A 26,257-nucleotide genomic window follows, 5' to 3' on the forward strand; every position below is an offset into this window, starting at 1 on the left:
TGAGCCAGTGACAGCACAGATGCATGTGACTAGTCCTGTTGACACTCGTTCTCACTGTGAGAGAAATACTGATGAGTCAAGGTGCCCTACTTGTTTCTTACCATACATACTCAGCAGATTACCAACACTTAAGTTCTGTTACCTCATATTTAAATATTCTGTGTTGTATCAGTACACCAGGATATTCTCATAGTGTAGACTCATTTTTACTACAGCCATAAACTACAGTCGGTTTAAACCAAATACTGAATGTTATGTGGGGTTGTTACAGAGCCCAAATGAAAACTGCAGAATAGAAAAATTGAGTTTGATCAATTGAACTATTACCAATACTACAACCAGTGGTGGACAAAGTACACAGCTTCATTACTTCAAAGTATAGCTACTCCAGATCAAATATTACTCCAATACAAGTGAAAGTTGCTCTGCCAGATTATTACTTGAGTTAAAGTACTGAAGTACTTGCTTTAAAAAATACTTAAGAATTAAGTATTCAAAGTACTTCTTAAAAAATCTCAAAACTTTGTATTTTCACAAAGCATGAGTGCAGTCAAGAATAAGAAAGGAAGAAAGAAAAAAAGAAAGAAAGGTACTTTATTAATCCCCAGGGGTGAAATTAAATTTTTTCACTCGTGCAATTTTTTTTGGACATGCTACACATACAGTTTTTTGGTATATACATACAATCATGCACACACATGCAGTGAACATGCTCAGGGAGAGATGTCAGGGTGAGGATGCTGCCATCAACCAACGCACCCCATGTATATCTAGAAACCATGACTTGAAATCTCTAAAAACTAAACCATGGAATAAAAACATCAACTAAATTACTCCAAACACAGACAACTTTGTTTGAAATGTTCATCTGGAATAAAACAAATGTTATGTAGCTCAACACGCTTTCTCAGGTTGGACTGTGAGTTTTTGTATGTTTGGGCAGAGTGGAAAACAAGGAGAACATTTGAAACGATACAAATCATTCTTCATTTTAAAAACCTCTAACACGGGCTGAAGATATGACCATGGGTGCACAGGCGGAGAATTAAAGCCATCATTACCACCTCTAAATGAACTGCCTGATCTGAGTGGAACTTGCTCTGTGTTTGCTCCACGTTCAACCGTGGGATCAGATTTCAGAAAAGAGAAGGAAATTCATGAGCTGGCTTCAAAGCAAAAGAAATGGTTAACTAGAGCACTGATAGAAATGTAGTGGAGTAAAAAGCACAATAATTGTCTTCTGAATGTAGTGGAGTAAAAGTAATAAGTACCCCCTTAAAATTAATACTCAAGTAAAGAACAGATACTCAAAAAATGTACTTAAAGCTGCTGTGAGGAACCTCTTATCGCTTGTCCTATACATGCAAAAGTAGTGTTTTCAACAAAAGCCTCATCCTGTTGTCTTCAACAGTCAACTTTATCAGGCAATGTGATTATTTTCCATGAAAACAGTCAAATAAAGGCTGTTTCTAAAGCGAGATGTCCATCATCTGGTGACGCCTACCCCCTCAGGGTGTTTTCAGGCATTAAAAATGACAACAGAGAAGGTGTCAATGTTGCTGCTGATGGACTTGTTTGCTATTGAAGGTCATAAAGAGGCATCAGTATCATTTTCAGTCTGTTTCTCAGCCAGTTCAAAACTCCTCACAGAGCCTTTAAGTTAACAGTACTCAAGTAAATGTACTTAGTTACTGTCCACCACTGAGAGGGTGGAAACAAAGAGGGTGAGGTATTTGGTGCCCTGAAGCTGTAGACCCCCCTCCTGCAAAAAATGCCAGAAATGCATCTGTGAAACCGAGCCTTGTGATTGGCTGGTGTTACCTCTGCGTTGGCGTCATCGATGATGTAATGCAGCCGGAGCTGGCCGGTAGTCATCCTCCTCCTAGTTTAGGGAAGATACCCTCGCCCGTTTGTCATCCGACAACCTGTCGCAGACATGGTAAGTAATTATAATATTGAATCTATCTGTGAAGCTACTTTTAATAGAGTTAAATACAACAGTATAATGCTTTGGCCTGTGCTGCTTCCAAAGGCTTCCAAATCATCTAACCTAGTTAACGTTAAGCTAGCAGCGTTATCCCCCCTGGCCTGCTTTGCTCATCCTAACCACAGCTAGCTTCAGCGTTAAAGCCTGTAGCTACCATGCTTCTTTCTGACAGTACGTGAGCTCTAATGGAGGATTAATCACACTAATACCAGCGTGTTGTTCGTCAGCAGCATCTAACCTAACTGTTGTGCTTTTAACCCTGCCTGTCTCAACCAGTCTGACTTCACAGAGGACCAGATCATGGGTGAGTTCACATCTAATTTACAGAGGGGACTCCTCCAGGTTTTTTTTACTCTTCTAATTAAATAAATATATTCATTTAAAACAATAGCTTTGAAATCCGTTACCCTGGCTCGTAGCTTAACTTCTGATATTAAATGCTGCTGGATCTTTTTATGTTACTCCACACGGTGTCGACAAACCGAGTCTTTTTTTTTTTAACCATTTTAATTTGATGTCTTTATTTTGATCATGTAAAAGTAAAATAGAAAAAACAAAAACATACAAGTAGAAAAGAAGAAATAGTTATACAAAAGAAACAAAATCAATAAGTTCCATTAGCAAACACTGAAACATTTTACTTTACCTGTGTGAAAAGGAGTAAGAAGAAGTGAAAACTTCTCTAATCCTACCCCTTTATTCACTATTATCTGGCATTATACTAGTGCACTCCCACACATCAAGTCTTCATATATTATCTTCATATTTACAACTACAATCAAAAGTAAACCCCTCATGATACAACGCTTGTCTTCCTCCTTGTACCTCCATGAAAATCCTTTCTTTATACTTAATCCTTCTTCAATCAATCAATCAATCAATCAATCTTTATTTGTATAGCGCCAAATCACAACAAACGTTATCTCAGGACGCTTTTACAAACATAGGAGGTCTAGACCACTCTATGTCAAATTATGAACAGAGACCCAACTTCAAGACAGGGTAAGACTCAGTCTGACCCCACCTTAATCCATCATGAGCATTGCACATCGCAGTATTTAGCTAGTTACAGTGGTGAGGAAAAACTTCCTTTTAACAGGCAGAAACCTCAGGCAGAACTACACTCATGTTAGACAGCCATCATGCCTCGACTGAGTTGGGTCTGGAAAGACAGATAGAGGGGAGTAAGAGAGAGAGGTGATAGTGATGAGACGAGTAGTAGAAGCTGTTGCCGCTGGAGTTCTTGAACTGGATTATGTTCTGATATTGCTGTAGCTCCATATTGAGACTGTTCCACAGTTTTACACCACAGATTGAAATACAGAAACTTCTCCTTGTGATCCGAACACTCACCATCTTCAATCTTAACTTCCCTCTTAAGTTATAACCCCCCCCCTCTCTTTCATAGAACAATCTTTAAATGTGACTTCATTTTCATTACCTCTCAGTACTGCTGCCACTAATACAGTAAATGTCTTAGTAAAGCTTGTTAGTGTGTTTGTTTGCTGATGCCCAAATATGCACCTTAAATACCCTGCTTGTAGGCATGTGTCCGACTGACAACTTGTGCTTTGCAGAGAACTGAGGGATCAGGGTGTTGGCCTACATTTTTTTGAGTACTTAAAGGCGTGGCAAAGGGCACTGAAACTACCTTTTAGTGGCCCGTTTAAAATTGTTCACAGACATACACTAGTGCAGAACACAAGCTGCTTTGTTGGCTTGATTCATATGACAGCAGTGTTGTTGGACTTTCTAACACTTGTTTATTTGTTATAAGTATAGTTGTAGCTCCAGTAACCCCCCAACCCCCCTCCATACTGATACTCTGATACCAGATTAGCTGCAGGGGATTTGAGATCAGGGTTAGATGCTAGAAAAAACAGTAAAATCAGCGTTTCCATTCAAGAATGTTTGTTAATTGGACTTTTAAGAAATCCAAGTAATACCCTGGTAAGAAAACAATCACTGTTTGATTTTAAAAGTTGTGAGTGTACACTGTAAAGTAGGAAAGAGCTCCAACAATTGTAGAAGTAGAGGTAGTAGGAAAGAATCAGCTGTCTGGATCTGCTCTTGCTGCAGACATGTTTTGTCTCCAGTAGAATGACTTATACAGTGATATCAGATGTTCTACTATGCAAAGTTTTTGGTTCTGTGAATTTATTTCCTTGTGTCTCCAAAGTGTGTTCAAACTGTTTTACTATAGAGCCCACTTTGAGCTCTGCCTCTTTGTCTCCATGTCAGAATTCAAGGAGGCTTTCCTCTTGTTCGACCGGACGGGTGAGGGGAAGATTACGTACAGCCAGTGTGGTGATGTCATGCGAGCCCTTGGTCAGAACCCCATCAATGCTGAGGTGCTCAAAGTCCTGGGAAACCCCAAGTTAGAAGGTTTGTGTTAAATTTAAAACTACACCTACAACTAAAATGATTCAACCGATTAAACCTGCTGATATATCACAGCCTTGGCTAATAGTGAGGTTTGTTGAACGGCTAATTGTTAGGTTTGTGTGCACAATTATAATCCTTCATCAAAACCTCCATCAGTAAATGCAGAGGTACTGTGAGTGTGTTCACAAGAATAGGAAGGTGCAAGCAACATGTGACCGATCATGGACACATTCATTCTTTTACAAACCCAGAGCACACTATGTAGGGTTGCAAAATTCCTGGAATTTTAAAAGTTGGAAACTTTCCATGGATATAAACGTGAATTTATGGAAGTAAACGAGAATAAACCAGGACTTTACTAAATTGAAGGTTGGCCCTTAATAGGAAATTTAGGAAGAGCCCAGGAAGAGCCCATGGCCTGAAAGGGTTTAGCATAAATGCAGAGGCTAGGCGTGAGAAGCTTGAGGGGAGATTCTTTTTTATTTGCATGTTGAATGGGACTTATTTGGAAGGAGAGGGGCTCTTTTCATTTGTCGGGATTGAATTTTTGTTAATTTTTGAATGGGTAATATTTAACTCAACATTCATGTTTTTGTTCTTTAATGAAATAATTGATTGTTCAATACAATTTCTAACACTTGATAAAGTTCTATTTACAAATAAATCTGTTTAATTGTATTATTTTGGATGGATATCTGCTTATAACAAAACAAATGTTTATGCTTGGATATGATACTGTTCCATTTAATTACACTCAATTCCCATTTAATTCCCAGTTATTTCCCATAAATTCCCATAATAGTCCCCATGGACAGTTTCCAAATTTTAATATTTCCAAAATTCCCCAGCTTAACTTCCCATGGAAATTTACCAGAAACTTTCTGGAAATTTACAGAGAATTTTCCACCCCTTTGCAACCCTAACACTATGATATGAGAAAAAATGAAGACAAGTCAAATGCATTGTCCTGACTAAAATCAACAAAGAAGGAAAAAATGCAGACTGAATGCATGGCAAATAATATCACTTTCTCACCTTCAGTGTTCGAACACAGCTGACTCTAATGACTCCCATTTATTCTGTGAAGCAGATATTTTGCCCATATTTATTCTCGTGGTGCATACGACAGTTTTATACTCCATAGTTCAGCTGCAGCCCTGATGGTATCAAACTGATGAAGTTATAGAGATGTATGATAAACATGAAGCAATAAGCAAACATAATTTTGGATCTGATAAGTTAAACAACTTTACCCTGAAAACATGAAAACATAACATGAAACATAATATTCATCATGCTATCTAACTGGTAGTTTCTTTAAGCCGTGTACAAGCTGCGCTGTGTTCAAAGTTGCAATCTACTCCCACACTGTTCCATTAAAAATAAGCAAACAACCCTGTATTATTAATTCCCCTTTTGTTTATGGTGGTGTCCTATGAAAGAAGTTTTAACAATGAGCAACTTAATTTCATGTTTTTATTTTCACATGCAGAGATGAACTACAAGATGCTGGACTTTGAACAGTTCCTGCCCATGCTTCAGGCTATCGCTAAGAACAAGGATCAGGGCTCCTTTGAGGACATAGTAGAGGGTCTGCGTGTCTTTGACAAGGAGGGAAACGGCACCGTGATGGGAGCAGAGCTACGTCATGTACTCACTACACTAGGTATGTCAAAGAAAACCTTCCAAATATAAAGATTTGTCATTAATCCTCGTCTTAAAAGCATGTTTGACCTGTCTGCCCTCTTGTTATGCATATCCAAAGTAATATAAATGCTTCATATGAATACTCAGTATTTTTTCTGTGCTTTTTAGGTGAGAAGATGACAGAGGAGGAGGTGGAGACTCTTCTAGCAGGGCATGAAGACGCTAACGGCTACATAAACTATGAAGGTAAAACTGCACAGTGTGAGGATGATGCATACAATCTGAACAACTAAACCAGACTGTATTACAGACTTTATCATGATAATAAGGGTTATACAAGCAGCAACCTCCGGTCTTAAACTGTGAAGCCCATGCGGAAGTGTTATAAACTGCAGTTCATCGAGAATCCGCTTGAGGCTGGCTGCAGAAACACCAGAAACCACATAGACACCAACTCAAAAAAGACGATCTTTGCAGCATTAATACAGCTAAAAAACAGCTTGGCCCTACGTAGTTAATTTCTCTATCTGCACACACTGTACAGGGGGGGGGGGATTTTTTTCTAACACAACAGTTCAGAAGATATTAAGATTACAAGTTTTTGCCCAAATAAGGACATGACTGACTTGACTCCCGGTCGGGAACACATAGCTGTTGGCTAGGAGGCTCAAACTCCGCCTCTTTACATCACACTATGCCTTATTGAGTTCCTCATTTCCAATATGGCTGCCGCCGTCGATTTGCTTCAAAACAGCGCTCAGGAACAGATGGGTGAACTCACGGATACTACATCCATAATTGATACAGTCTGTGAGGTCATATTGTCTTTGGGTCACATGATCACTAACTGATTATATCCAAACTCAGAAAGAGAAACAGCTCAGAAACTCACCACAGCACAGAGGCATTGCATACATGTATGAAGAGAAGAGGAATAAAGACACTTTGTTTGTGTCTTATCATGAAGCCTAGCAATTAAAGGATGAAGATTTCTGGAAACTTGCAGGTTTCCAGGAGTCTGCCCCAACTTACATCTAAAACCACCTTCCAGACTGAGAGATTCAATCAATGTGAATGTAGAAACGCTGCTTACTGCTGTCTTTAGGCTGAATGTGGAGAAGAGCTGACATTAAAAAGTTTCTGCTGTCTTCTGGCGAGTGAGCAGCTTGTATTCAAACTTAATGCTGATGTTGTGTTTTTTGTGTCTTCATAACAGAACTTGTCCGGATGGTGATGAGCGGTTGAGGATGTCAGATTCACACATCTCCAGCTTTGATTTTAATCCTAAATGTCTTTGTTTTGTTTGTCTCAAATTTCCTTCCATCCAGTTGTCCTACCTCCTACAAGTCTGTGTGTTGGTTCTCTTTTTTTTATACATCTGTTACATTTTTAAGTGCCTTTTCTGTCTAATGTGAATAAACCCGTTCATCTCATTCTCCAAACAGTGTTAAATCTCACAGGCACAACTGTACACTCTCCTGATGATTTCACGTGCTCCGTTGTTTTCAGTCTTGTTTTTAGTTACTTCTTTTTGTTTGGGTGGATATGATAATGTGAAATGTAACATTTAACAGTGTTAAATAAAAGTCCTTGTTTCCAAAGTGTCTTTCAGGCTGTGGGTCTTTTCTGAAATCAAATATGTTTTATTGCTTAACACATTATCACATTAAAAGGAGCGAGAATAGCAACAATAATTTGTTGTGGGTTGGCTAAAACTAGCTATATCTTACTTTAGAGTTACAACACTCATACACACAATCAACGCTACCTGCTCTGCCAATTCAGTCCCCCAATCTCTCCTGCCTCTGAGGCATATATTTTAAGAGGGGGATTTGACAGGTGCATAAATATTGTGCCTTGATCTGGCAATATGAAAGGGTTATGTTGAAGTCATGACTCTGAGAAGTTTACCAGCGAACTATGACCCTGAAACTGTCAATGCTAAATTGGATTCAGCCATGATTATTTTCATTTTTCAGACTCTATTTCATGTAAACCCCAAGAGGCAAAAGTAAAAAAAAAATAAAATCAATATATTATATAAGTCTGACATTTCTCTCTTGTGTTTAAGAGCAGGTAAAAAACCCATAGAATCTCTGTCTGACTTTGTAATGCCTAAAGCTCCTGTGAGGAGTTTTATTTACAGGTTTAGGAAAAGACTGAAAATAATATTGATGCCTATTTATGACCTAATGAAAAACCCTAAATAGACCTTTAACAAGAAGAGCGACTGTTTCTATACAGTCACATTTAATGTCTGAAACCACTGGCCAGAGGTAGTTGACCAAGTGATTAACTCTTTACTGCTGATGCTGTCTTTTTATAACTTTCCACAGCAAAGCTTCCTGATGGATGATACATTTGACTGTAAAGAGTGAAGGATCTGATTTTTTTTTGTTGTCAAGAAGCACATGTATCAACATAGACCGCTTTTCCCAGAGGATACAAACCAACACAAACCTGGAGTTCCTCACTGGAGCTTCATAATTCAGTTGACAGTTGTAATTCAGTATATCTTATGCTAATGGCAGAGTAATATAGTGCTGTTAAAATGTGTCGGGCCATAATGTTGATTTGCATGTCTTATTTGTTAATCATGAGTATTCCCTTTTTATGGTTTACTTCATTTCTGGTTTTGGGTTCATGGGTGTGGTTTACCTTTTACAGTTTTTTACGTTGCTTAAACACAATTTTGAAAACGGGGTAAATTTTTTCAAAACAGTACACACAAACACAAGTAGCAGAACGCTCTTATAAAAAACGTAACACTAATTTATCAAAACCATATTTTGTTACCATATGAAACACACACATTTCATATGACTGAATTCTGTTTGAACCAGCTACACACTGCTGTTGCTAACCTACAATTCTAGCAATTCTACCTCTCAGTGACAAGAGTACTGTAAGTGAAATACACAGAGAAAGTGCAAATATACAACAAGTTCACCAGACTACACAAGACCAATGCTGCAGACTGATTAAAATATCATTTATTTCTCTCTATAGACCCAAATCAGTCAACATGACAACATGGAGAATCACAACAAAACATATCCCAGTTTTCATGCTACTACAGTAGTGTGCATAACACTGTAAGCTCAGCAAATATCAGACAAACCTATACTGTATCCAGTTGAAGACAGGTGAACTCACCTAATGCATTGTATAGTGCTTAAACCTGATTGGTGTGTCTACAATTAAGCAATCATGTGTTTGTGCACTTGATGGCTGTGTTTAACCAATTGGCTCATAGGTGTGGTAATTTGACAGTCAGTGCTTTGGAATTGCAAGGAAGTGACATCATGATATACTTCTGTGTCTAATGTATAAAAGTGTGTTTAGTGTTTTGAAAATCACTGTGTGTATTGTTTTGCAAAAAGTGTGAGGCTGACATTGTGCTTATAGTGGTGCAGATCTGGGCCGATGTTTCGCTCCTTGAGTGTAAGGTTTTGATAATAATAATAATAATAATAATAATGCATTTTATTTATAGGCGCCTTTCTTGGCACTCAAGGTCACCTTACAACATTAAAAAACAAACAGAGTTTAAATAGCAAACAGTAAATAAAACACAATTTAAAAAGTTTTAAGTGAATGGACAGAGGAGTTGTGGTCAGATGGAATAAGCCAGTTTAAACAGATGGGTTTTGAGTTTGGATTTAAAATGTGGGAGTAAGTCAGTGTTGCGGAGGTCAGGTGGGAGAGAGTTCCAGAGCTGGGGAGCAGAGCGGCTGAAGGCTCTGCTCCCCATGGTGACAAGGCGAGCAGGGGGGACAGTGAGGTGGATGGAGGAGGAGGATCTGAGGGTGCGGACAGGTGTGGCAGTATGGCGGAGGTCAGAGAGATATGGAGGGGCGAGGTTGTTTATGGATTTGAAGGTGAGGAGAAGTATTTTGTAGTTGATCCGGTGTGCGATGGGGAGCCAGTGGAGCTGTTGCAGGATGGGTGTGATGTGGTGGAAGGAGGTGGTGCGTGTGATGATACGGGCAGCTGAGTTTTGAACCAGTTGAAGTTTATGGAGGGTTTTGTGGATAATTGTGAAATACTTTGGATTTTAGTGTTTATGCTGTCATAAAAAAACTGTAAGTACCTGTTCAGTTTGTTAATAAATAGAAAGCTTTCCTTGGACTTTGATTTTGATTTATGGCAAGATGCGTCACAAACACGATCCCACTTAGTCTCTGCGGCACATTTCAATCTTAGCCGCTTCAAAATGTGTTCTTAGTTATAAAAAACACATTGTAGTAACGTTGCTTGGGTTTACAGAGCATGTTCAATGCCTACAAAAAGAAGTCTCAGATTGTATAAAAGCAGTGTGTCAATCTGTAATTCTCTTCTCCTGCATCCTGAAAAACTGGTTCATTCAGCTGCAGAAATGTGCTCATCTGTAAAATAAAATAAAAAACAACTCCACACGATCACTCCTCTTCAAATCTTTATTTTTTCCCCGAACATGTTTTAATTAAAACCTGAACCTCTTTGCCTCATCATTTTTAATACAAACTGCCAGAGTATCTGTCAGCACTAATGTGATGATTTACTGAGGAAAATTGACTTCTACTGTATAATAATGTAACTGCTGCTACCTCCAGCATAGTGAAAAACATACAGAAACTGAACACACACTTATTTCATACCACAAAATCCACACAATGTAGTAATAACACAGATAAAAGAAGTCCATTTCTTCTCACAGCCGTGGTGAGCTCTGCAATACTGGCTTGACGGACGTTAAAGTTTCATCATCTGACTGGATTATATTTCATGACACTGCCGTGATGTGCCGTGTGCAGAACAACGCAGGGTTTTTTTCAATTCTTCAAACTTTGTAACAGACAGCAAATGGCATTGAAAATAAAACTGAACGGTAATGATGTTTACAGATCTGAATGGCATGCGTCCACATACACACATGCTCACAGTCACACCTCAGGCAGCTCCAGCTGACCTGCCTGCATCATACACAACAGTGGAGGGGGGTAAATATAGGCTACAAAGGTAATAATACAGTTACAATGTTGACATATCAAATAAAGAAGATGGAAAACAGACAGTAAAAAATACAAAAATTGATAGGATAAAAAATGAGGATACTGTTGCCGATATTAAGGACACAATTCATCCGTTGTCAGCTGTTTAAGGTGCAAGCTCCCTTGTTTTCTGACAGCGTTAACATTTCCTCTACATGTCACTTGAAATGCACCGATGAAAAACAAGCTGCTTGAACACTAATCCTCTGTATTTCCCAAGCAACCGTAATAAAACTCACTGAATAAATGTGAGATAAACATGACTATAAAAACATTTTGGTTTAGCAGTAAACACAGATATTGAATAAAACACAAACTGTTCACGGTCGCTGGTAGGATAATAATCTCAATTCTTTTTTTTTCATTCGCTCCTTCTGAACAAAACTACATTCTTCACAAAACTACAACCTGGAATGCTTGAAATTCATCCAGATCTGCGAAACATGAAGCGCCTCATGTTTTTCTTGAAGTGCTGTTGAAATGGGGACATTTTGGAGATACAGTTGAAGAGAGATCTTCAGGATGGCCTCATGCTGTCAGTACTTTTAAATACAGTCATTGAAGGGCAACAAAAAGCTTGTTTGTAACAGAAACTCCAGTTTACAGTACATGTTTTCTTCTGCAATCAGACCAGCTTTTTTTCTTATTTCTAACTGGCTTTTAATTCTCATTACACATTCTTCTCACTTCTCTGGAGAAAGAAGTTGGTTTTAGACATGTGACCTTCTGGTCTGACCCTGTAGAGTGACCATCCGCCCATGTAATACAATAAGGAGGAAAAATTAATATTCCCAATCAAGTTTCCAAAACCTTCAGTATGGAAAACTATTTAAGACAAGTTAAAGGACAATATAAGTGCTAGAGTTTGATTTCATGGATGCTTCAAGTCTTTCAATGAGACCGAGGTTAAAAGTGCATTTTTTTCATCAGTACCTACAGTACAAAGGGGAAGGAGAGATTATAAAGCATAAAACTTCACAAGCTGATAAACAACTGCAGGAAATAAATGCAACATTTTCCAGAATACTGAAAGTAAGAGATGAGTCTTTTCTCTTCTTCTTCTTAAGTGCCAGCATGTTTTAAAGACCCTCTGAGGTCACCAGGTCTCTGGTGTCGAGCTTCAAATCAGTGAGATGTTTCTGTCAAAATGACCACGCAGGGTGAACGGCTTCTGTTAAAGTTCGTTTTCTTCATAGTCCGAACCAATTTGAAAGAGACTTCTTTGTTTTTTTTTAACTGATAGTCAAAGTAGAGGCAGTTTCACATGGACGTGTTTTTTTCTTTCTCACATCAAATTGTCTTTTAAAAAAAAAAAATGCACAAAAAGAGTTGAACATGTAAAATGTGTTCTTTTCCTTCAATTCATGACTTCTTCATTTCAGATGATACAGGCAGGATTCAAAGTGGTCAGAGTCATTCAGATCCTCAGGCGATGGTTTTTTTCTCACTGTGGAGGTGGGACTGGAGCTGAGGGGTGGAGTGTTTCCCCGGGGAGGGGGGCGTTGGGCTCTACGACCAGTTAAACAAGGGAAGAGGAGACACATTTAAGAATCTTTATAACTCAGTCTCTGGTCAAATTACTGATAACTGGACAAAGGATTTAAATGCAACTAAAATTAGAGTCAAGAATGAGGAATATTATCTTCATGGGACTCAAAGGTTAATACACTCAAAACACAATGTTTTTTGTCTCTTTTGCACCCTGCCAAAATAATGAAGAAATAAAAGACAAGGTGAAAAAAGGCAAATATCAAAAGTGAATTAATATATTGCATGAAAATGTTTCAGTAGAACACAAAGCCTTTTATCAGCAAAGAAATCAAACCAAAAAACTTGTTGTAATCATAACATGAACACTTTTTGAAAGCCGCTGCTTTATTCTGTAATGTGAAACTCACCGTGGAGTCCAGGAGCAGAGCTGGAGCTGGAGCTGGAGCTGGAGTGGGCCGCTGGGGTCTGGCCTGGAGGACAGGGGGGAGAGGTGTGAGCAGCCTGAACCGGCTGGGGCTCAGGAGGCGGGGCTGCAGAGGTTGGAGGAGCAGGGCTGGGAGCCGGTTGCGGCGCTGGTGTGCTGGGAGCTTGCTGAGTTGGACCCTGGGCTGGCTGGGCCGAGGGGGCCTGAGTGGCATGAGGACCCCCCTGACTGTGCTGCTGGTGCTGGATCTGCTGGAAGTGCTGCTGGCGGGCCCTCATCTCAGCATATTTCAGCTGCTCCATGTGGAAGGACTGACGGTCAGCCAGCAGCTGCTGACGCTGGTACTCCAACTACACACACACACACACACACACACACACACACACACACACACAAAACATCAAATGTTAAAAGTTCTGATCTATAATTACATTGACTTCTTGGTTGTGATACTACAAATCCCAGAACCCATCACTCACAGCCTCCCTCTCTCTGTCCATGATAGTTTCCAGTTCTTCAAAGTGTCGCAGTTTGATCTCCAGCTTCTTCATTTGGGTCTCCACCAGCAGAGCAACAAGGGATTTGATCTTCCTCTCTTCCACTGCAGCCAGATGCTACACAGAAAATGAGGGAGAAACTTTAGAGGAGATTAAAAAAAAAAAAAGATACAGCAGGATAAAGATAATCAACTCTACCTTGGCTTTTACTGCAGCAGCAGCAAGTGCAGACGCCGCAGCAGTGGCCAGGTTCCCCTCTCCCATGTCACGTTCCACCTTCGCCTTCCTTTCTCCTTCACTCTCTGTCTCTCTTTGGCCCTCCTCTGTGCCCTCTTTTCCATCCTTCTCTTTCTCCCCGTCACCTGAGAGAAAAGAAATGGTTATTTTTACCATAATTAACAAGATGTATCTACTGAATCTTATTGAGATATATTTTCATACCCATCTCGGATTCTGTTTTCTCTGCCTCCCTCTCTCCCTCTTGTTCTCTTCCTCTTTCTTCTTCCTTCTTTCCATTTTCTGCCTGCTTCTCCTCTTCTTCAGCTGGCCCATCTTTGCTTTCCTATGGGAAAGTAAACAGAGCTCAGCGAGCTTCTTAGCAGAAGTCATGAATTGTTATATCCAGTAAAACAGGCTTCATACCTTGGCGTCCCTCTTGTCTTCACTTGATTGGCTGTCACTCTTGCTTTCATCACTGCCTTCTTCTACAAAATGGACGAGAGACTTTAATTGACTTTTTATGTTCTCCTTCCAAACATGTTTTTTCTCATATATTTTTGCATGCTGTTTTTATACTATACTGCTCTGTATGTGTATGTGTATGTGTTTGTCCTACCTGGTCTTTCTCCCTCTTCCAGCCCGGTACCTGCTATTCCGCTCCCCTCCAGTCCATACAGCGGGTCCTGTCGACCGCTGACCCTTGCTGCCTCTTCCACCCGCCGCACATGAGCCTCAACAAGCGCAGCAGGAACCTCCTCCTTCATACGAGAGAACTCCTCTGAGAAGAAGAGAGAAGGATTGATGTTATTAACTTACAGAGAAATAAGATTTCATATTCTTTAACAGAGCAGAGTTATGCTTACATTTTGTTGTTTAAGCTGTCTAAGTTTCAAAAAAGCTTCTTCTCACCCAAAGCAGATTTGGCTGCAGCTGAGGCCACACGTGGGTCGACCACAGATGCGAGGAAGGCCACTGTGCTCATGACGGGGTTTCCTGCTTGGCTGAAAGGTATCGGCTGATAGGCCAGCGGCCCCAGGGACGAGGAGTGGTCCTCAAGGTAAGGGTCTTCAATGGGCAGCCGCAGGAAGTGCAGGATACACTCATCCTGAGTGCGGCTGCCCACATGTTCTGACACCTTGTTCCAGTCGTCCTTGTACATCTCCAGGCCCTGAGGGAAGAGAGAGCTGCATTAAGCTCTGTAGTTCTGTTAGTTTCACGATTATGAGCTTGATTTCTATTAAAAGAGTTGATCTGAAGGATAATCTGTACCTCAAGTAGTAGTAGCGTTTCTTGTTCTGTCCACTCCCTCATAGTACTGGCGGCACTCTTGCTCTGTGCACAAATATCAAACACCACTCTGTTCATACAGTTGTAAAACACAGCTGAAGAATTATTTTGTCATGCTTTATGTAAGAAGCGTACCTTTGCTGAGCCAGTCTTCTTGCTGTACATGTCAGTCCTCAGCCCAAAGTTTTGCAGATCTGCTGGTTTATCCTTCACTTTATCAGGGAAGGACATCATCTGCTGGGAAGCAGGGGTCTGCAGGAACAAAGTGACATAGGGAGCAAGTTAAAAACAACCCAGAAAACGTGTGCATGTATCTATTTGTCTGTGTGTGCTTGTATATTTGAACCTGGGATGTCTTGGGCTGCAGCGGCACCAGACTGGATGGAGTGTCTGCCAGGACGTGGAAGTGAGAGGTGGGTGGGGGGCCCATGGGTGTGGGTCGGCTCTCAGAGTCAACCTGGTAGTTGATGAGACCCCACTGCTCCAGGAAAGCGTGGACTCTGCAGCAAGAGAAAAAGAGGGAATATACTTTACTGGTGAAGTCTGACTAAAACATGTGACTGTGTGGATGCAGAGTTGAATCTTTGGATTGACTAAAAATATACTGCATCCACCCACCTCATGATTGCACACACGTCTCCTGCCAGGTTTCTGCGGCAGGCGGTGGAGGTCAGGTACTCTTGTGGGTTCAGCCGGTAGGTGTCAATCATGAAGTTTCTGTACGCCAGGTAACTGAAAGAAGAAAGGATGTACGATGTATTTCAGAGCAGAACTGGAAAAAACACCTGAAACTGTATTGTGCAGTGTTTAAATACCTACATCTCAGGGGTTTTGGATTTGTTCTTCCCATTGAAGAACTCTGGCAGGGCTCTGCGCTCAATGGCATGAACACTGGGGAAAGATAAGGACTCATAGATTAAATACATCTGCTTGAGTTACTGTAGAGTCATGTAGAAATTAAATCAATTTTTCCACGGATACCAGACTGTTCTTTTGATACTAGTGCAATTACAGTGCATCAATATTTAGGGTGGAAAAACTATGATTACTAACATTTTGTTACTTTTGACTGACAAAACACTGCAAGCACTGCACCATCGTTGTTTGATGTCATCACATGATGATTCACACAAACTAAGTTGTAGAATTAATGATGGTGGGACAATTAATGATGGTATCAGCAGTACAGTTACAGAGGTGCTCACCAATACCTGAAACCACATTTTAAGCATCAAGAAAAACTATAATCTAAAGCTCCTTTCTCCTCGGAGCTGAAACTACACTGGCTTTCATGGAGACTGGAAGTCACCACACCATGGCCCAATCTCAGCCCTTCTTGACTTAACTGAAGTCCCCTGGAGAGTGATTGAGGGTAGGAGGCTGTAAGGGCTCAAACTTTAGAACTGGGAATGGGACAGCACTTTGCGACTTCTCACGTGACCTGCATGATGTCACCAGCTCACCTTAGCGATATTAGGAATTATTATTGCACAATTTTTACTTTCCTCAAATTCAAGGCACTTAAGGGATGACTGCCTGATTGTCATGTGATCCATTCTCTTACTGCACAGACTGCTTAACCACAACATTTAAAATATACAAATATTATAAAACTATAAATGTATGATTTAGGCTGTATACATACATGTGAAGATAAATAGATGATGGGTGTAGCTGCCAGTGATTAAAGTTTATAGATTTAATTCATTTCAATTCATATAATAATTTAAGTTAAAGACTAGAATAATTTAAGGTTAAAATATATAGCTGTTTAATATAAGTTAATAAGAATTGTTCCTCATAGAAAGTGAAAGCTTCCAGAACATGAGAAAGAGGCGGGGCTTAGCAAGATGCAACTCATGCTTGCCATGCAGCAAGGTTGATGCAGAGGAGAAAGCTGCTGCACATTGGAAGACCTGGGAAGCCAGAAATTTCATTTTTACTCCCTTACAGTTCATGGGGCCAATGAGGTATGTGTCAAAGTTTGTTTGTGTGGCCGAATTCTTTTATTTGATGTGATTATAAGTTAAACAGCATAAAGTTTCTATGTATATTCTATGTGTATTAATTTGATTTGATAAGTAGTGTGTTATGTGTATATGTAATTTGTGTTTAAGCTTTATCAAGCTGATTTTATGATTTTTATCACAGTGCTCAAAGGCACAGATTGTGCAAAATAAATGCCCGTAAGAAAAGGAACGCCTTGTGTCTGTGTCTTGACTGGAGGGAGTTACAACGGGTGTTGTCTCTATTTATACTTACAGGCAAACTTCTTTGCCTGAAATTTCATTTCAACTTTCATGCTTCTTTTTTACTGTTGCACTTTTTTTATTTCATGTTACGGCATTTGTTTACCCTCCAAGCTCGAGGGCTTCCCCTGGGAATCCTTTGTTTCACGCCACAATGCTATGAACTCTGGGTAATTCCCTTACGCTAAGTCTGCAAAAATGACCACTTACGGAAGTGGGGACATAAAGGGCTCAAAAAGTCAGTGAGAGATCCCTCACACACTTGATGATTTGACAGTGGGACAGCCCTAAGCCCTGACGGATTTAGCAGGAACGCGCCTCAAAGTCGGTGAGGGCTTGAGGGTGGACATTGAGATTGGGCCTATGTTTCACCAATTTGATCTCTGGCTGTCATCTCCAATATAAAGAGTAAAGTGAAAATGTGTACCTGTTGTAGTCAAACCAGGCAGCGTAACTGGGTATAATGATGTGATGAGTTTGCTCGGTCACATTGTCCTCGTGAAGGTCCGAGCCTTTCACTGGTTCACCCTTCACACTGGGTGAGCCCTCCTCCTCCTCCTGTTTGGACAAAAACACAGACCTACGATGATATACGAGTGTGCACTGTCCTCTCTATCATATTTCTTGCACTTTTAAAAACATTCTTACCTTCCCCGTTGTTTCCATGGACTCATCCTCTGGCTCCTCTGTTAAACAAAAGAAAAAAAGAACAACATTAAGTTAATGTTTATTCATCAAACCAGGGAAGGTGGAGGACTTTTCTTGATAAGAGAAAACATCAAAAACAAAAATGAGCTGTCATAAGATGAGCGCTCAAAATTAAAAATAATTGATTCACATTACAAACAAACAAGAAAAACAATCTGCATCCTGACTGCAGGCTTCAAATCTATTCTAAAACAGTCGTAGTATTACATAACGAAATGTGTATTTTCTTATGAAAGCAGTCATGTTTGAGGAGACACAAAGACTTTCCTCTCACCCAAATCTGTTCCTCCCTTGACAGGAGTTGAGTCAGAGTCCTTCTTTGTGTTATCTGAAAAAATAGAAAATGTCAACAGGTACTTCAAAGCCCCAAAAAGATGACAACTCATGTTCATTTGAATGGTTATTTTAAGCTGGATTATAAGCATATGTGGACTTGTGTACTTGTCTTTGCTGGGTTTCCCTCTTCAGATGCCGGAATAGGTGACGCTTCATCCAAGTCTTTACTTAGATCCTCCTGCTCTTCTTCCCTTTGTCCTCTTTTGGACTTAGTGTATGGAGTTGTTGGGCTGTAAACACACAAAAACAGCAACACAAAGGACATTACATTGCATTATTGTCTCTGATGGAGCTGATACTGAGACAAACATCTATAGCAGCTGATGTGTTTTTTAAGGACATAAGAGGTCACTAACGCTTTTTTAGTATTCTTCTTCTTGCTCTCCTGCGGTGGGGGAGTCGGGGAGGGCGACGGTGAGCGCTTTCTCTTCTTGGCACTGCCGGGCTTCTTGTCCCTCCGCTCGTCAGGCGTGGTCACCTCATCTGTCAGGGTCTTAGCTGAGATTCTCTTCCTCTTGGGGCAGCCCTCGCCTACCTCGTAGTCCTCCTCGTTCATCCACTCGTTATACTGGTCCAGGTCTAAAATCCACTTTGCGTGAACCTGTGGAAAAGACCATACAATACAATGTGTGAGCAAAACTGGGATGTGTTTTATATACATGCGTGAAAGGTAACATCTTTATTCCAAACTCTCTGGGAGTAAACAAATGGACATGACCCTTGGCTCTGAGAATTCAGTGCTACATATTTAAATGCTTTACTGTCCTATCATGTCTATCATGTCCTGCCTTGAGTGAGAGGCACTCTGAATTTCAATGAGGGCACAGCTTTGAATTTATGGTTCAGCCAAATGCCAGAGGAGGCTCTGCTGCTCGTTATAACAGAGCGATGTATTCTCAGGTGTTTTTTTTAGCCCCAGGAAGAAGACAAGAGAAATGCTGCCATACTAGGGAGTATGTAGTTACATGTATTATGTCAGCATAACAAAGAAAAGAATGACACAACATTTACTTCCATTCTTTAACATTTATGTTGTACACAAAAAAATATTTTGAACTCTTACTGATGTAAAGAAGTTTCTAAAAAGTCGAAAGAGAGGATTTGAATTTTAGAAACAAAGAGGAGATCGTGGAAAAAAGAGACAACACTCAACCTCATGCGGAAAGAACATGACAAGAATTGAAATACCTTTCTGGGCTTTTCCTGGCTGGGAGGATCCTCCACTGCAGCTTCAACCTCACTGGCTGGGATCCAGGTATCATAACTGAAAAATTAAAAAAGCAAGGTCAAAGGTCAATAGCGATGTGAAAACACAACTTTGAGCTTCTTAAAACATTGCAGATGGACTAATGTGTCACTTTAAGCATAGTGTATAGGATAAAAAGAAGCTTCAAGAATACAGTATTCAAGAGTTAGGGATCTGTGTCAAACTTCCACATTAAGATGAGACTACAGTTTTTACTTGGGTGTAAAATATTGACTGGTGTTCACATCTTTGTAAAATCAGCACCTGTCAGGAAAATATCCCCAGTGGAGAAGCACTTGTTTATCTCTTTTCATCACAGGACGCACCCACTCCTCTGGAGTGAACAGAGAAAAATATTTAAAGTGAATCAGTGCAACAAAATTTGAAACAGAAAAACCAAGTGTGCTAAAACTCAACATCTGAAATCTCACCTTCCTCCAGACTGCTGGGAATAGGGACAACAACATGGGAGCTGGAGGCCTTGTCCTCAGTAACAGAGCCCTGCACAAAATAAAGTCAACTCAATTAAAATGTAGTCTAGTCTTTGGTTTAAGTTAAGTTAAGCCTCAAACAAAGATATATTTTAAAATCCAAACAAGAGCCTCACGTGCAGAGAAATGTTTTGACTGTTATAGACAAAAACACACAAAAAAACATACCTGATGTCTTTTGATGATGTCTTTCAACTTTCCAAGAAGTTTAGGCTCTATGTCAGAGCTCAGGTAGATGACAGGTCTCGTCAGGCAGTTGTTCTGAAATGATGCAACAGATGTGTGAATAAATGAAACTTAGGAATTCACAAATATGCAGGAAAACATACAAGAATACACATCTTTAATTGCATACAATCTCCATTTAAATATGAGCGGCCACGCAGTCTGTGGACTCTTCAGATTAAGAGAGCTGGATGATCTTGTAGTTTGACTGCGGGACTGATTAAGTAGGATTACTGGTCATGTCACATGACTGAATGCCTTTCATCATTTCTGTCTGTAAAGCTCAGGCAGCCTGATTCTCACACATTTCACAAATATGACGTAACCAGAGGAGATATGGAACATTTATGAGGGTGTTTTCTCTGCAATCGTTTAGCTCTTGTGCAGCAGCAGGAGGTAAAAAGAAATGCATCACCCAACTCTGGCTGGAGCTCACAGTTCTTATCTCTTAAAAATAACATATGTAATAATGGCAGAAATGTGGGGGCTTTTTGTGATTGTTCGTGGAGTGAAAGAAGCCTTCCTTAATGAAAAGTAGAAACACAAACACACTGCTTTAAAATAAGACTTGAAAAATGTACAGCTTAATTATGCCTGTGTGTTACAAATAAGTGTTCCAGTTTTGAGGTAAACTCACCTGCACCAAGGACTTCTCGATCGTCATGAACATCTCCACATTTCGGTCCATCCTCGACGGATTCTGGAAGTCAAACCTGCGCCTACCAGGAAATTAGACTGGAGTTACACACGAAACAGCTTCCTAACCAAAATGCATTGAAGCACTAGACAGTTACTGTATGTCACACAGTCTATCTTAACTCTGAGTATTGAAACCAGCTAGAAAGAAAGTCCTACCATCCTTGGTCACTCTTGAACTTGTAGGCAGCAGCCAGGATGTGGCAGAGAGCCCCTCCTGACTTGAAGTCTAGGAAACATTTCATCTGCAGACACAAATCACAATAGTTGAAGCATGCCTCATAAGGGTAAATTCTTGAACATGTGGATGTAGGTGACAGAGGCGTACCGGCAGCTTTGTGAGTGGAGGGTTGCTGACATGTCGGCCAAACACCTCCTCCTGGAACTGGAGCAGCTGGACCACCAGGCTGGACAGAGACTTGTTAGTAGGGGGTTCAGCCTGGATGTACTGAGAGGACAACAACACAGAGAGGCAGTTAAGAGCTGAGAGAACATAAGCAAACAAAAACAACATAGATTTGCAGAAAGGTTTTTATTTCTGGTCAGTGTTTCAAAAAATGGAGGATGCATTGATGTCTGCTTTATATTTCAGGACACTTTAACAGTTGTGATATGTGGGGTTTAAAAGCAAATATTGTTTTCGTTTTTATTTTCAGACATTTTTTGGGAATAGCATTTTCCTTTCATCGCGAATCAGTGTGTATAAACTCAGAGCAGCGCTCAGTTTGATCCCAGACGGGCCATGGCTTCAGAGAGCGCCGCGCCACAGAGCCAACATCTGGATCTGAGCTGCATCACCGTTAGCCCATTAGCTAACAAGCTAGCTAGCTGGCTGGCCGGCTAAAGTCAACCTTTTATCAAAAATATCATCCTCGAGCACTGCTATGCGCTGCCTTTACACCGGATTAGACACAATAACGCAACGTTATGTGGAAAAAGCTATTCGTGGATGCTTGTGGTGCAGCTGTTGTCTCAGCATCCTTTTGTATCCCGGCTCGAGTGAATCAAACAGCTGGATGTTCAGCAGCACCCTCCCTCCTCTCTTTGTCACTGCCTCTGCCTAATAGGTAAATGCCCACATTTCAGGCTGAATGTGAGCTCAGTGTGTATGGTAACAAAACATGCCGTCAGTACCTTTTTGTAATTCTTTCCCAGCCAGACGCGGACATTATCAAACTGAGAAACGGTGTCAGACGCTTCGAAATATTTTACATTCGGGCCGCCGTCTTTCTTCCGCACCGCCATCTTTGCCTGCAGACAACTAGTCGACGCCGGCTGCCACCCGGTGGCCAAAGTCTGGTACTGCAGCTGTCCTGCATCACAGGAGCTGCATTAACAACCAATGTGCAGCAAGTGGCGCAGTTGTGTAGACAATCATTTTCAAAATGCGTCTTTGAAATGTGAGATTTGAAGGCATAGTAGTGGTGAATACAATTTTTTTTTAATTAAAAATGTATCCACCAGGCAGTCAGGATGCTGAACTCTCTCCCTGTTTTGCCCCCTCTTCCCATAGTGCCCCCTTCACAGACTTAAACCACTCACTGACCCTCCTCAAAATCATCCTCAGGACTGAACATGCACACACTCACTTTGATTTTAAATTGCACTACAGCAACGTTTTTGCACTGTTTTAGACTGTATTTTATTATTTTCATTAGCTTACTTCTTTTTAATTTTAGCTAATCTTTTTTAGCTTTTTTTCTCTCTTTTTTTTAATCCAAAATTCTCTTCATCTTTTGTGTATTTCCTATGTTTATCTGTTGTTGTCGTTGCTAGGGTCTGAGAGAGAAACGTAATATTAAATCCTCTATACGTCTGGTGCATACTGGAGTTTTTGACAATAAAGAAGATGTTGAACTTTTTGAACTTTGAATATATCCAGATTGTATATTTGGGGAAAAAACTAACTCTATCCCAATGTAAAACTTCATTGTTTTATAAAAAGGAAAAGTTCTGAATTAATTAGGCATGATGTAGTGATGCAAGGAACTATAGGGGGACTTTAAGCTGCTTAAGTTCCTAAGATATGTATTCTCTAAAAGTATACACTATAAGAATCACTAAGTCTGCAATATATAATAATTTTCACAATGTATTGCTCTCACAATTAAAGTCACAATTAATCATATGCTAAATAAAATAAAAAAGGAAAACATTTTTATTACAATTTCTCACAGCTCAATGATGTCTCTGGATTTGTTTATCTAGTGTACAATCATAAATGCACAAACTATTCATTTTTTAACATAAATAACAATCTTCACACCAAAGTTGTGTAGACAATCATTTTCAAAATGCATCTTTGACATGTGAGGTTTGAAGGCATTGTAGTGGCGAATATATCCAGATTGTATATTTGAGGAAAAAAAACTAACTCTATCCCAATGTAAAAATTCATTTCTTTTAAAAAGGAAAAGTTCTGCATTAAAAAGGCATGATGAAGTGATGCTGGGAACTATAGGGGGACTTAACCCTCCTGGTACGTTGCGGGTCAGATTGACTCTTTTTAAAGTCCATTTTAGGTAATATATGTCTTCCAAACCAGCTAAATGCAGCATAAAAATCTGGGCAACATGTGACAGAAGAGGAGTCATGTTCATTTATCAAGATCACTTTATAAAAATATTTTTTTTTTAATTTAAAATAAAATAAACAAAAATCTAAGTCATGTCAAACTATTGTATTTATATTGAGGGTTTTCAAACCTACATTAAAAAAAGTTTTAACATGAATTTTAATGAAAAACGAGTGAGTTATCCTCATTGAACCATGATCTGTGTGAATTAAAGAACACCAATGGACCAAATCTTGATTTAAATGGTCAGTAATGGTGCTAAAAATTAGATTTTAAAAAATGTGTTTTTTTGGGTTCTGACACTTTCGGCTAATTGAATATGCCCCGGGTCAAATTGACCCAGGGACATTATTGCTGTTCCAGAGAAACAAATATAACAGGAGGGTTAAGCTGATTAAGTTCCTGAGAAATGTATTCTCTAAAAGTATACACTATAAGAATCACTAAGTCTGCAAAATATAATGATTTTCACAATGTATTGCTCTCATGATTAAAGTCACCATTAATCATATGCCCAGTAATATAAAAAAAGGAAAGCATTTTTACTACAATTTCTCACAGCTCAATGATGTCTCTTGATTTGTTTATCTAGTGTACAATCATAAATGCACAAACTATTAATTTTTCCACATAAATAACAAGAAAAAAGGCAATCTTCTCATCAAAGAAGGATGGACTACTGAATATTTGAAATTTTTGCTTGGAAAGTAAATTCAAAATATGGGTTGACTAATATATTTTGTAATTAAAAGTTGTAAAAAATATTTTGGTTATTAGTTTTAGAATTTCCAACATCTCTTTCAATCTTAATGCATTTAGTTGTTTTTCAATTAATTAACTGAATATAGTTGAAGCCAAGAATGCAATTACGTATTTTAAGTTTAAAATGTTAGTTTGATAGGAAACTAGAGACTAAGCGGTCTGATACATTCAGAAAAGTAGGTTCAGTGCTAAAGATGGCCTTGAGAGCTAACAAATCTCTAAAGAGAAGGGTGATTACATCTTTTCTTAGGACCCTGAGCTTCTGGATCCTGACTTGTTCTTAAAAAAATGATAATAATAATAAATTGATCACAAAAAGAATAAGCCATAACATATCAGTTCTGTTTATCTTGATACTCAGAACTAAATGTCACAAACTGTGTCAGTCAAGTTTAAATACCAAAGACATTGTGAGGTTTTATCATCAAAGAGTCACCTCCCAGATTTATGTTATGTTTTACTGTCGAGGGTAGGTCTTCACTCCAGTATATGTTTACTGTGCAGGTAGTTTGAAGCACCACATTGTGTTGTCAGTGCGCTCTGAAAGTGGCCATTGAAAGAAGAGTGTCTGTTTGGAAATGAATTATGACACGGCTGCCTCACGCATTTCAGTCTTTCACCTTCTGCTTCCTTGCTCAGAGTGATTTACATGTTGATTAAATGCTGCTGCTTCACACAGACTACAAGAGAACAAAATTTAAGTCACCAAAATAAAGACTTTTACATCGAAGGGTTTTAGAATTTTCAATTGCTAATCAATAACATCCCTCAGCAGGGCAAGAAAAAAAGTACACCAATGTGACACTTGAATTAGATGGCAGGAATCTTGAATCTGTTGTTGAGGAGCATTCACCTTATATTTCTTGTTGTTTTAAAGTGTTTTGATCCATTCAGGAAGGTCATTTTGTTACAGAGTAGAGAAGCAATGTCTGGACTGGACTGCATAATATTGTATGAAGTCATATGACATGAAATGATATATGAAATGATGTCACATGATATAATAAGATGAGATAAGATGATTTAAGTTAAGAAACAAAATGGTATGAAATGATAATTTATATTATATATTTTATGATAGAATATGATATCATATATTATGACTTGATATATGATATATGATATATCATTTTATATACGCCCAAACATGAGTATACCTGGACAAACAATAATATACATTTACATATATCATTTATTTAATTTTATTATAGAAGTGAAGTATTTACAGTCCTGTAATCATACTCGAAACATTTTATCCATTTTATCAATAAAGGACTTGAAGTTTTCTTGAACATACTTTCATGATGATGACTCAAATAAAGAATTAAATACACTTTTCAAACTATCAGACTGTTTTCATGTCTCTGACCTTTTTACTGGAGACTCAAATTAACCTTCATTAATACAGAATAAGTGTGTGTGTGTGTGTGTGTGTGTGTGTGTGTGTGTGTGTGTGTGTGTGTGTGTGTGTGTGTGTGTGTGTGTGTGTGTCAACATGACCCAGGCTAATTTGTTAAAGTCCAGAGAACATTTAAGAGAGCAGTGCTCCTTGAACAAGTATTACTCAGACTGTCTCTGTGTTTGTATTTGCTCATGTGCGTGTGTGTACATATCTGGTTAGCAGTGTTTGTGTGTGTGTGTGTGTGTGTGTGTGTGTGTGTGTGTGTGTGTGTGTGTGTGTGTGTGTGTGTGTGTGTGTGTGTGTGTGTGTGTGTGTGTGCGTGTGCCTGGAAGCCCGTCTGTGCTGAAGGAGGCAGAGTGAAGCCTATTGATTATTTTAATCCTCCTATTTGTGAGTCTGTGATCCTCTCGGCTCAGCCTCGTCGGGGGGATTGCTAATGGGGCTGAACGCTTCCCTCCTCAGCCGCGCTCTCTCTGTCCAATTAACTTAACTCTGGAATCTGCCAGGAGGAGCACTGGGACTCAGTGAGGGGGGAGACACTGCTGAGACACCCCCCCTCACCCCACACCCCCAATCCTTCCTTCTTCAAACCTCTTG

The 26,257-nt window shown here is 39.5% G+C and overlaps 2 protein-coding genes across 5 annotated transcripts; one reads left to right on the forward strand and one right to left on the reverse strand.

Moving 5' to 3' along the window:
• Positions 1-1,811: 1,811 nt before the first annotated feature.
• Positions 1,812-7,625, forward strand: myl6 (myosin, light chain 6, alkali, smooth muscle and non-muscle). 2 transcript variants are annotated; one of them, XM_034692776.1, is made up of 7 exons: positions 1,827-1,939; positions 2,033-2,158; positions 2,264-2,291; positions 4,229-4,372; positions 5,865-6,038; positions 6,188-6,265; positions 7,236-7,625. In XM_034692776.1, exons 3-7 carry the CDS (start codon positions 2,288-2,290, stop codon positions 7,262-7,264), a joined length of 429 nt encoding a protein of 142 aa, XP_034548667.1. In that variant the 5' UTR covers positions 1,827-1,939; positions 2,033-2,158; positions 2,264-2,287; the 3' UTR covers positions 7,265-7,625. The 2 variants fall into 2 exon arrangements, with proteins under 2 accessions (XP_034548658.1, XP_034548667.1); XM_034692767.1 differs by lacking the exon at positions 2,033-2,158 and having other exon boundaries at positions 1,812-1,939.
• A 2,819-nt stretch (positions 7,626-10,444) lies between these two features.
• On the reverse strand, positions 10,445-22,185 carry smarcc2 (SWI/SNF related, matrix associated, actin dependent regulator of chromatin, subfamily c, member 2). 3 transcript variants are annotated; one of them, XM_034693774.1, is made up of 26 exons: positions 22,056-22,185; positions 21,250-21,369; positions 21,081-21,166; positions 20,863-20,944; positions 20,169-20,261; positions 19,941-20,010; positions 19,774-19,843; positions 19,452-19,527; positions 18,620-18,864; positions 18,369-18,493; positions 18,202-18,255; positions 17,868-17,905; positions 17,647-17,777; positions 15,790-15,861; positions 15,589-15,702; positions 15,317-15,470; positions 15,106-15,222; positions 14,953-15,015; positions 14,593-14,851; positions 14,300-14,461; positions 14,107-14,168; positions 13,906-14,026; positions 13,663-13,826; positions 13,447-13,581; positions 12,951-13,317; positions 10,445-12,561 (listed from the first exon to the last, which is right to left on the reverse strand). In XM_034693774.1, exons 1-26 carry the CDS (start codon positions 22,164-22,166, stop codon positions 12,497-12,499), a joined length of 3,156 nt encoding a protein of 1,051 aa, XP_034549665.1. In that variant the 5' UTR covers positions 22,167-22,185; the 3' UTR covers positions 10,445-12,496. The 3 variants fall into 3 exon arrangements, with proteins under 3 accessions (XP_034549665.1, XP_034549680.1, XP_034549670.1); XM_034693789.1 differs by having other exon boundaries at positions 14,330-14,461; positions 22,056-22,184; XM_034693779.1 differs by having other exon boundaries at positions 20,863-20,938; positions 22,056-22,181.
• Positions 22,186-26,257: the final 4,072 nt, after the last annotated feature.

Source organism: Notolabrus celidotus, chromosome 1, assembly GCF_009762535.1.
Source record: "Notolabrus celidotus isolate fNotCel1 chromosome 1, fNotCel1.pri, whole genome shotgun sequence".
Taxonomy (NCBI): Eukaryota; Metazoa; Chordata; class Actinopteri; order Labriformes; family Labridae; genus Notolabrus; species Notolabrus celidotus.